Source organism: Sminthopsis crassicaudata, chromosome 3 (genome assembly GCF_048593235.1).
Source record: "Sminthopsis crassicaudata isolate SCR6 chromosome 3, ASM4859323v1, whole genome shotgun sequence".
NCBI lineage: Eukaryota > Metazoa > Chordata > Mammalia > Dasyuromorphia > Dasyuridae > Sminthopsis > Sminthopsis crassicaudata.
Genome location: NC_133619.1, coordinates 443,843,154 through 443,855,447, shown reverse-complemented (window position 1 = coordinate 443,855,447; position 12,294 = coordinate 443,843,154). Strand labels below are relative to the sequence as shown.

Genomic DNA, 12,294 nt, shown 5'->3' with positions numbered 1-12,294 from the left:
CAGGTCTCAGTACTCTATCAAGTGAATTACCTAGATATCTTGGTAGATTTCTTCTTTGATAAATTTGAGTCTGACATTTTAACTTATTTTTATTTATTATTTTTCCAAATGATATCTTCATATGACTAAAAAATCATTTTAATTCCTTATTTCAGGATCAAGGCAGAATGCTGGCACATAGAGTCACATAGTACAAAGAGATACTCCTCAGATACCAGTCTTGTGGCACAAGGAAAGTCACAAGTTTTTTGTCCATCAGTTTCCTCATCTATAAAGTGAGGCTAATAGTAGGACTTACTTCATAGAAGTTGGAATGAGGGTCAACTGAGTTAACATGTAGAAGCTATTCTATAAATTTTAAAGATATATGTATAGTATTTATGTTAGCAATTATTTAAAGAGTATTGTGAATAATTACCTCAATCGATTGTGTTCCAGGATTGGTATAATAAAGATTTCTAGAGATCCAGTCTAAAGCTAGGCTTGCTGGAGATCCCAAAACAGATGCAGGAGCAAACACCGTCCTGTTGGTACCATCTGATTTCACTCTGTGAATTTCACCCTTGGGGAAAAAACAAGAGAAATAAGACAATTTCAAAGACAAGAATTCTTTTTAAAAATATAACATCTTATTTTCCCCCAATTACATATTAAAACTATTTTAAATATTTTCTTTAAGTTTTTAGTTTCAAATTCTCTCTCTCCTTCCTTCCCTCCCTCAAGGGGAAGAGGGAATTCTTATTAAATGTAATTTTTATTACCAAACTATTTTATTTGTCTAACACTTAGTATATTTGAAACAAAAAAATTAATCACTACATGCTTTTAGATCGCTCCATGTTTTTGGAATGTGGATGTCAAAATGATGCTTCTGCCAATGCCTCGTCCTAGAACTTCCCTCATTACCAGAGACTTCCATTCTTTAGAGGATCTAAGCTGCCCTTAACTCCTTCCCACCACCAATCTAGATTGCCCTTATTCACATTTTTAGCTACCTTTTATGTGTGATTTTTCCTTATTAGAATGTAAGTTTCTTGAGGAGAGGAACTAACTTTCTTTCTGCTTGTATTTTTATTCCCAGTGCTTAGAACAATGACTGGCAAGTAGTAAGAATTTAATAAATATTTGTTTCTTTTCTTCCTTAATACTGGTGACATAACAAAATTGATTTTAAGTATATGGACTGAAATTTATGTACTTCAGCTTATAGAAAATGAATATATAAGAATCACTTTTTAGATTACAAAATTATGATCAAAATGAATCCACCAAAGATGTAAAAACTGAAGCCTGAAAACTTGGTTTCAAGAAAATGGTACATTACTCTGGAGCCAAGCAACCTTAAACTGTGTCTCATCTATCATTTTCTCTTACTCAAATTCCACTATCTTCAGTATAATTTCTCAAGATTATTACAAGATTCTCTTTTATGTACTTTGCATTCCAGCCAAAGAAGTTGAAATATGGTCCCTCATCAATGACATTTTATCCCTCATCTCTATGACTTTGCCCCACCTATTCCTGGAATGCACTTCCTCCTCATCTCCATCACTTAGAACCCCTAGTTTCATATAATTATAAGCTTGAATAAAATTTTATATTTAGCTCCCTATGAATTTGGAGGAGAGAAAATAAAGGATTTAAATACTAAAATAAACAAAGATGGATGAATTGATAAGAAATATTCTGTAAAAAAAAAAAATTGTAAAGAACTGTGACATAGAAGCTGCTAAGTAATCCTCTGGGAAATTTATGGTGCTACTCAAACACTTCCCAACATTGTCCATTTTATTTTCTCCTTTCTCTCACCTCTTTTATTTTTATAGTGTTCTCTTCCTTTATCTGTTTCTCTTCATTCCTTTCCTAAATTTTTTCTTTTTCTTTTTTCCCCTTTTCTTCTCCCTATGTTTTAGGTCTGTCAGTAACATTCAGCAGTACCATATTCATTGTTTGGCCCTAATTGGTGGCACTCAGAGCAAAAGGTTGCTGATTCTTGTTCTGGAGCAATTTCATGTTTGTATGTGAGTGTTTCAATAAGACATAAGCTGATGAATACCAGGCATTATTAGAATGCAATTGGAGATTTCATTAGGGAAGCAATGTTATATGGATAGGAAAATTATTATTTTGATATTAAAAGACCAGATCTAAAGTCTTTATTGTAACATTTACTAGTTATATCACCATGGATAGGTCACCTAGGCTTTCAGAGTTTTAGCTTGCTTATTTGTCAAATGAAGATAACAAAGATATTGGTAGGAACATATTTATATGCTATAAATATGTGAGATAATTTTTTTAATTAAGAACTATGATTTTGAAAAAGATAATGATAAATGTTGAAAATATATGAGAATTAAGACACTAATGCACTGTTGGTGGAGTTGTGGACTGATCCAACCATTTTGGGGGGAAATTTGGAACTTTGGCCAAAGTGCTATAAAATTATGCATACTCTTTGACCTAGCAATACCACAAAAAAAAAAAAAAAGAAAAGGACCTATATTCACCAAAAAATACCTATCATAGATCCTTTAGTGGTGGCAAAGAATTGGAAATGAAAGGGATGCTCATCAGTCAGGAAATGGCTGATCAAGTTATGGAAGGTGATTGTGATGGGAACACTGTTGCACTATTATATGAAACAATGAGCCTGATGCTCTCAGGAAAACCTAAAAAGACTTAACATCAACTGACACAAAGTGAACTGAACAGAACTATGAAAGCAGTGTAGATACAACAATATTGTATGATGATCAACCATCAATGACTTAGTCATTCTTAATGATACAATGATTCAAAACAATTCCAAAGCATATATGCTAACAAAAATATTTGGTTTATAAATTGAAATTTTAAAATTTTAAAGAAAGAAAAATGCTATCCATCTCTAAAGAAAGAACTGCTTTTTAAGCATACTTAATTTTTTTCTTTATTTTTCTTGTGCTTTTTAATCTAATATGGAAATATTTTTGCATGACTATACATATATAAACTTTATCAAATTGCTTTCCTTCTCAATTGAGAGTGGAGAGGAAAAGAAAATGTTTGGAACTCAAAAAAATTTTAAAAGGTGGTTAAAATTGTCTTTACATAAAATTAGATTAAAAATGAAAAAAAATTCTATAAGGAAAAATAATCCTCCAAAATATGGGGTAATGGGAAGAATTTTCACTTCATCACTGAATTCTCTCCATGAATACAAATCTACAATTTATGGTCTAAAAGAGCTGCTCTACTAAGAGTATTAAGACATTAGGTGGCTTGCTCATAATCACATAGATAGCACTTGTTATAGGATGGTCTTAAGCGCCCAGTCTTCTTGACTATAAAACTAGAACTTAATCCAATAGATTAGATAGATAGATAAATAGATAGATAGATAGTTAAACAGATAGAAAAATAGATAGATGATAGAAAAATTAGATATAGATAGATATACATATAGATACATTATACTGCTCATAATTAATATAATTATGTATGTTCAGCTAATAAAGAGATTTGTTAATTTCATCCACTTCTATACCATTTCACCATTGAGTTACCACAATGCAAAATATATTCAACTCATAAAGACATTTTTCAGGCTCTTCCAAAGTGACCTAAAATAACACTCACTGGATTTTCAACCCAGTAGATGAACTGCTCTGATTCATCAAAGTCAACATCGTAACCATTCTGTATCCCCGCAATAGGAACCATGGCATCATTGGTTTTTTCCTCAGGATTAAGGGAGATTCCATAAATTATATTCTTTCTTACAGTTATAAGGAAAGGTTGTTCATCTGTGAAAATAATATAACATCAATCAGAATTCTATTCTAGTATTCTCTATACTTAGAGAAATAGAATGCAATGGACCATTACCTTTTCTTGGGATAAATTTTCACTGTAGCAATAAGTACAAAGCACAACAAATATTTATCCAAACAATCACAGCATCATAACAAAAGACCTTAATAGGGTCTAGTGCCCTCAATTACATTTTTTTTTGGTTTTGGTTGTTTTCTACCACATGATGTCAATGGAAAATTTTAACTAGGTACAGCTATTGTGGAAGTTAAGCTACATATTGCACTGATCAACTATATGGTTCGCCAATCCAATATAGTAATATATATATATATATATATATATATATATATATATATATATATATATATGTCAATTTAGATTCATTCACCTACAACTAGTCTTAAATCTCCAACTACCACATAATCAATTGATTAAATTGCTACTTACTTGAATCTGGATAGACAACTCACTTTAGTCTAAGTTGAATTATTACAGAGCATTATAACAATAGCATATCCCAAATGTATTGCTTTGAAATACAAAGCCATAGACTAACTGATCCAGCTTTATACCAACAGTAATCGTTACTTAAAAGCTCTAGAGTGCTAATGTTAGCATACATTACTTTAGAAGGATACAACTGAGGTTTCAGATTGGAAGACTATGAGAGTTGATTTTACAATAGAAATTAATTTTTCTTAGGGGCTAGAGATTGAAATAAAAATCATTCTGTATAAAACTTTATATACCATATCACTTGTTTGCTAGGATAATGTTGAATATTACTTAAAATTTAATATATCGGTCTATAATTTTAATCGGATTTTAAAATCAAATTTAAATGAATAATTTACTAAATAAAATAAATCTTTATAATTATCAGATTATCTAGCTATATAAGGTTTTTAACAAGTTTATTTATACAGCCTCAAATACTAAAGTGCATCATATCATTTTTCAATAATAGATTATTTTCAAAAACAATGAAAACTTCAGGCTATCTTCCATCCTAATTTTCAGAAGTTCCAATAATGGAATATAGATGCAGCATTACCATATGTTTACTTCAAAAGAAGGAAATAACATTAAAATTGTGTTATGTATTTAATGTTAGAAAATATGATTATTAGTTACATCCTGCCCTTCAGTTGTTTTTCAATCATATCTGACTCCTCAGGGCCTCATTTGCAGTTTTCTTGGCAAAAATACTGTAATGTTTTATTATTTCTTTCTCTAGTTCATTTTACAGAAGAGAAAACTGAGGTAAATGGGGTTAAGTGACTTATCCAGGGTCATAAAATTAATGAATGTCTGAAGTCATATTTGAAATCAGAAAAATGCATCTTCCTGATTTGAGGCCTGGTACTCCAACCACTAAGTAACCTAGTTGCCCAATTATACACAGTTCATGATTTAAGACTTATATTTTTACTTTTACCTGATAATTAGTGAAGTTGGAAAGATTCTCCTGACAAATAACTGTTCTAATTTCATGTTTATATTTAATGTAGCCTTCCCTTTTTAGTAGTATTTGTAAAATCATACATATTAACAAGCATGTATATTTTCTGACTATAGACAATGTCTTCTAGTTAAAATCTCTGAATTTTTTGTGGAAGTATAATAATAAAAATAATAAGTAGGGCATAGTCTAAACATCTCAAAATATGATTTTATTATTATATGTTGAATTTATAATATGGATAGAGGATAGACTTACTATTTCATTGGTACTGAGAACTCCAACGTAAGGAAACTTCCTCTACCAATAAAAGTCTGTACCTCCTCTGAAATTTATACTTTTAGAAATTTGTCTAGAGCATAGTCAAACTCAAACAGAAATGAACCATTAATACATATACAAGAATCCCTGTGGACTGCATATTTAATTAGCTTTAAAATGTAATGTTACTTATGTTTTCTTTTATTTTTATTTTATTAAATATTCCCAATTTAATATTGTTACTAGAGAAGATTGTGAGCTCATTGAGTTTGAGGATTTTAAGTTGGAGACCTTTGTTTCAGAGCACTGAGAGCTGCCAAGAGTAACAGTCAACGTGTATCAGAGGAGATACTTCAATTTGTCTTCCTAGAATCAAGGTCAACTCTCTATCCATTATACCACATTGCTTTTTTTTCCCAAAACAGAATGGGAACTCATTTAAATTATCTCTCCTAAGGTTCTTTCTATAAAAGAGCTAACCTTATTTTTGATAGCACATATTGAGTTCACTCAGACACCAATTTGTAAAGACTGAAAAAATTTCCATCTCAAAAAATTTATCTAGATCATAGGGGGAAAGAAATCACAAGATCCTCTGTGAATCAAGAAAGCATTCAATGGAAGAAGAATTAGCATCCATCAATCACCATGAAGTTAGTCATGTTGGATATGCCAGTTTCCAGTACATAATTCGACAATATTACTATGCTGAAAGAATCCGTTGTATCTGAAATGTGTATAGCTCAGTCTAATCTTTTTTGCCAGCAGACTAAATTAAGAAATGTCAACAAGGATTAGATTCAGAGTAAATCTCTGAAGAAAAATGGCAAATGTCTATCCTTTTGTAACTATTAGCAATAATTAAAATCTTTCACCATAAGAAAAATAACCTTCATGGCACAGTTCTATTTCTTGATAAGCATCTGACTTTCAGTAAATCTGCCCTATCTATATTATATGAAGGCATCCTAAATTTACTGGTTTGGGGATATATTTTCCATTTGAAAAATGATTTTAATTCCAGATTAGAAAATCCAATATTCGTGTGGGAAAAAAAAAGAAACATTTAATCAATTGCTGTGGAAATAATAAGCTATTTGAAGATCAATCTTTAAGCTTTGTCTCTTTTCATCTTTCATCACTGGCCAAATACATTTATTTCACTTCATTTAGTATGTGCCCTGAGATTTGGGTTTTATGCACACTTTTAAGTTTCAAAACAATAGTGAGTGAGAAAAGGCAGCATTTTAAATAAAAGGCACATATTTTGAAATAATCTTGCTTTTTCCCAAAGTAAATTCCTCAAGTTGAACAATAATGTCTTTTCTTTATTTTCTAATTCACAATAGCACAAAGCTCTTTGTATAGAGGATGCTAATCTTGTGAGCATTAACCATCCAGTTAAGGGAAATACCAATAAGGCAATAAGAAAAGGAAACTGCTAAGCTAATAATGCTCAATATTTCATATGGTGAAAGTTCTGCATTTTGCTTCTTAATTGCAGACTTTAGAAGCTTCTGTTCTTCTATATTATCACAAAGTCCTTTCACCTACATATATAAGAAAAAAGGTGAGCCAAGAAATGATTCATCTATATGAACACCCATAGCATTATGTCCAGATGTAACAGGTACTATACAAGTAATTTATTTCAATTCAACACAAGACTATTCATTGAGTATTAAGTATTTACCATGTATTAGACTAGAGAAGGAAATGGTAAACCACTCCAATATCTCTGCCAAGAAAACCTCAAATGGGGTCATGAAGAGTCAGACATGACTGAAATAACTGAACAACAACAAATGTGTACAGCACTGTGCTAGACACAATGGATTCCTTTTCTTTTCCAGACCTGTGATTTCCTTTGTGAAAGCAACTCTTGGTGTGGAAATTTCCTCTATCAATGCAGATGAACACCTACTCCACAATTTATAGTCTTAAAGACTTGCCTGAGACATTGAGATGTTAAATAACTTTTCCAGGGTCAAAAAACCTGTATCAAAGTTAGGTCTTCCTGACTCCTTGGTCAGCTCTGCTATTCTATCCACTATATGTCATGCTGCTTTCCCATCATAGATGCACAAGAAATAAGAATAAAATGGGAAAGTCTTTCCTTTAAATATTGTTTATAGACAATCTGTACAAGTATCCAGTATGTCTTCACAGTTTATATAATTATCTTTACAAATTATACAATAATTCTTCTATTCCTATTTTCCTTGAAAATTTAGCTTAAGTAACACTTCTTACATGAAACATTTCCTGATTACCTTTCAATCACGCGGCCTCCCCCACAAAATTACCTTGTATTAACTTTGCATTCATCTCTTGGGATAGATGTTATGCTCTTTGAGGGCAATCCCTATCTCATTTTTTTCCTAGCTCTTAGCATGATGTCTTGCAAGTAGCCCAACTGGTATTAGAATATAGATCTGACTTTAGTACCTTTGTACATAGTAAGTAATTAATAAATATGCATAACATTTTAAATGAACCAAAGAACTTAGTACTTCTTCTGCTATCTTGTACTGTTTCATTTGATCTCTATTTTGAAGATAGATAAATCAATATGAATTTCTTAAGTACTTAGTGAGATACTCATTTATTAAGAATACATGCTAGATATCATGCAAGACTTGAAGTAAATCACTTCACTTTGGTTCCCATTTTTCTCATATACAAAATGAGAAGGTTGTTGTCAAGTGATAAAGTTCCCCTGGAAAATAAGTGGATACTCATCAGTTGGAAAATGGCTGAATAAATCATATTATATGAGTGTAATGGAATATTATTGTGCTATCAAAAATGATGAGCAGGATGATTTCAGAAAAGCCTAGAAAGACTTATATGAACTGATACTGAGTCAAGTGAGTAGAACCAAGAGAACATTATACACAGTAACAACAAGATCATGTGATGATCAATTGTGATGTACTGGGTTCTTTCCATCAATGAGGTGATTCAAAGCAATTCGATAAGACTTATGATGGAAAGTGTCATCCACAAACAAAAAGAGAACTATGGAGACTGAATGTGGATCAAAGCACAATATTTTCACCTTTTGTTTTGTTTGTTTGCTTAGTTTTTTTTCCTTTCTTGTATTTTTCCCTTTTGATCTGATTTTTCTTACATAACATGGCAAATAGGGAAAATATGTTTAGAAGAATTGATATGTTTAACCTGTATTAAATCATTTGCTGTCTTGGAGAGGCTGTGGAAAGGAGAAAAAATTGAAACACAAGTTTTTGCAAAAATGAATGTTAAAAACTATCCTTACATGTATTTGGAAAAAATAAAATACTATTTTTTAAAAATATAAACAAAGTTCCTTCCTGATCTAAAGTCATATGCATTTACCACTATAAGATAGAATGAGTACCATACCTCTCAAGCAATTAATAGAATCAGAAGAAAGAGTCCACCCTGAAGGACAAGCACAAGAATAAAACCTTGGTCCTGATGAAGAAAGCAAACACAGGTGGCTACAGGGTGCAGATATACATGAATTTGTACCTGCAATTTAAAAAGAAAACACAAATCACATTCACAAAATTAATATCAAACCTGTTTCTAATTTTTCAAATATAGGGTATCAAGTATAATCTTGTTCTCTTGTACAGTATACTAGAATGGCATAGTTCTCCCATATGTATTCACATTGTAAGCAAAGTAGTTTTAGTATCCATTTTATGCCTACTCCTAATTTCCTGGGCTATATTACTCTTTCCCAGTGATAGATGTCTCACAGAAGAGGTAACAGAGACAAATGACTTCCCTGAGTTCACAGAGGAAGTAAGTCAAAAAGGGAACAATTAGTCAACCGGATCCCCTGATAAGCCAATGGAACATGGATGTTGATCCCCATTTGTTTATTTTTCTATCCTTAAATTTAAGAGATTAACCACTAAATGTATCTATACCAAAAACTGTTGTTTGCTAAATTATCTGAGATATTTGCTCCCATCCTGATAATCTTTTATCTCCATCTTCAAAAACTTTAATAGATAGACTATTAGAATCACATGTTAACCATATTCATCAATCAGTTCATCATCTGCCAAATGAGGGAATTGAATAAGATGATTAATACAATCTCTTCCAGCTCAAAATACTATAATTGTGGATCATCTGTCTCCTCTTCCTCTTAAACTATTGATTATTTGAGAACAGCAAAAATATGTGTATGCATCTAACATTTGAACAGTGTTGTATATGCTATAAATATTCTATGTGTATCCATATACTGAATTATCTCCCAAGTCCATCAGAAAAGAAAACTATGGCTCAGCATTTCAAGAGTACTTCCTACTGAAAAAGAGAATAATCTAATATACCAAGAATCATAGGAGCAAACACCAAGAGACACTGTGAAAGGGACAACTCACTTGACAGATGAGAAAACTGAATCTCAGAGAACTTAAATGCCTTGCCCAAAATCACTCAGGTACAAGACTGAGATTTAGATCCCAAAACTCTGAACCCAAATCCTACACTTTCCACTGTACTATATGGCTTCTAAGGTAATCACAGCAGTCTGACCATCATATATACATATATATGTGTGTGTGTGTGTGTGTGTGTGTGTGTGTGTGTGTGTGTGTATATATATATATATATACACATATATAACTCAGCAAACCAGAGTACATAACAAGACCAAAGGGCCATAAGAAACTACTAACATAAACCAGTTTTTCATAGGCTACTCACAAATTCAGATTTATTTCCACCTAAATAAGAGGTTTGACCTTTTGTTGTTGTTGTTGTTGTTGTTGTTGTTTATAGAGGTTTGACTCTCTAGTGTGAAATAGAAGTGTTAGAAACTGGGGAAAAAAATAGGGGCAGCTAGGTGGCACAGTGGATAGAGCACCAGCCTTGATTTCAAGAGGACCAAAGTTCAAATCTGGTCTCAGACACTTAACACTATCTAGCTGTGTGACTCTGGGCAAGTCACTTAACCCCAGTCTCAGAAAAAAAAAAGAAACTGGAAAAATAAAAAGAATACAGGGGAGACTATAGTCCAAATATTTGACTCAGAAACAATCTCAGGAGCATTCCCAGAGTAAATGCTTTCCTCCTATCCATACTTCTCACACAAATTAGTTTCACTTACTACTAGGTTGTTTAACTGGATGCACAGCAACAATTCCCAGAGGCTGGTGAATATTATAAATTATGACTGTTTGATTTCCACCATGCCACTTATTGGCACGAATGACTCGATGAGTATGGCGGTCTGTCCAATAAACAAAATCTTCAAAGAGAGTCAAAGCATGAGGATGACGTAATATCTGCAAGACAGGAATTTTCCAGCTTTAGGTCCTTAATTGTGATATTGAGGCCTCAGACAAGGCAGCAGGATATAAAACAATGCCTGTCTAATAAAATTCATCACTTTTAGACTTTTGTCACTTAATAAAAGCAAAAAGGGGTAGGGGTAAAGGCTATCTTAAAATCATCATACCTTGCTTTGTAGCATCTATATCTTTCAAACCACTTTCACACATCTCATTTCAGCTTTGTAACAATACTGTTTAAAAAAAATTAGTCAGGTCTCCCTATCCACATATTACAAACAGCACCCTGAAGAATAGAGTTAGGTGATTTACCTGAAGTAACATGGGTAACTAGAACTAAGTACCTAATCCCATACTTTTGCAACTATACCATGTTACTTCTTATAGAATAACATTCATTGGCTTGAGAAAGCTCAGGAAAAACCTTCATGAAGATAAAAAGGTCTTCCAAGATGCTGTCAAGTTCATGGCTGTCAGATCTTCAGTCTGTGTTCTATATCTGTACACACAGTATTTCCTCCAGGAGAATGTAAGTCCTTGAGGGAAAAGACTGCTTTGTTTTTATCTTTGTATTCCCAAATTTTAGTATAGCTTATGGCACATAATAGAATCTTAATAAATAAGTGCTTGTTGAATTATGTTTTAGGGCATTAGCTAATCACAAAATTTTTCCCCTCTTTTATGTTTTATAATGGCATATTATATGGTACTAGAGAAGCTGGCTCTGTGTTATTAAGTATCATAAAGTAGTCATATATATCAAAACTGGAGTGCATTGGTGCTTTTATAGAAAATTACGGTAATATTTATTACTTAGAAAATTAATTATAAATTACATAGTTAATAATTGTAAATACTGGTTTATTAAAAGCCAAAAACTAACTAGATTCAGAAAAAGGCCCTCTTTTCCTCCTTTAGTCTCCAAAAAAACTTATTTTTCCACATAAAATATCTCTTGAATCACTGGTCTGTTCAGAATAATAGGGTATAGTGGCTCTTTTTAACAATGAGGTGATTCAGGCCAGTTCCAATAGACTTATGATGAAGAGAGCCATCTGAATCCAGAAAGATAAGTATTGGGACTGAATGTAGATCTCAATATAGTTTTTTTCACCTTTTTTGTTGTTGTCTGCTTGCTTTTTGTTTTTTTTTTTTCTCATTTTTTTCCTTTTTGATCTGATTTTTCTTGTGCAGCATGATAAATGTAGAAATATGTATAAAGGAATTGTACATGTTTAATATATATTGGATTACTTGCTGTCTAAGGGAGGGGAGAGGAAAGGAGAGAAAAATTTGGAACACAAGGCTTTGCAAGGGAGCATGTTGAAAACTATCCTTGCATGTATTTCTAAAATAAATACTTATTTTTAAAAAAAGAAAAATAGTGTTTAGAACACTGAACAAGATTTATTTCTAGGTTCACTTTGTTCTATCTTTATACACAAGCTTTTTTATATTTTTCACTGACTTCTT

At 31.9% G+C, this 12,294-nt stretch overlaps 1 protein-coding gene across 1 annotated transcript in view; it reads right to left on the bottom strand.

The window, feature by feature from the left end:
- Positions 1-12,294, bottom strand: part of LRP2 (LDL receptor related protein 2) — a 236,218-nt gene that overhangs the window by 107,439 nt on the left and 116,485 nt on the right. Inside the window, exons 30-33 of the mRNA XM_074302211.1 lie at positions 10,638-10,815; positions 8,909-9,037; positions 3,622-3,788; positions 419-562 (exon numbers count right to left, since the gene is read on the bottom strand). Of these exons, the coding sequence (XP_074158312.1) occupies positions 419-562; positions 3,622-3,788; positions 8,909-9,037; positions 10,638-10,815 (618 nt within the window). The remainder of the gene's footprint in view (positions 1-418; positions 563-3,621; positions 3,789-8,908; positions 9,038-10,637; positions 10,816-12,294) is intronic.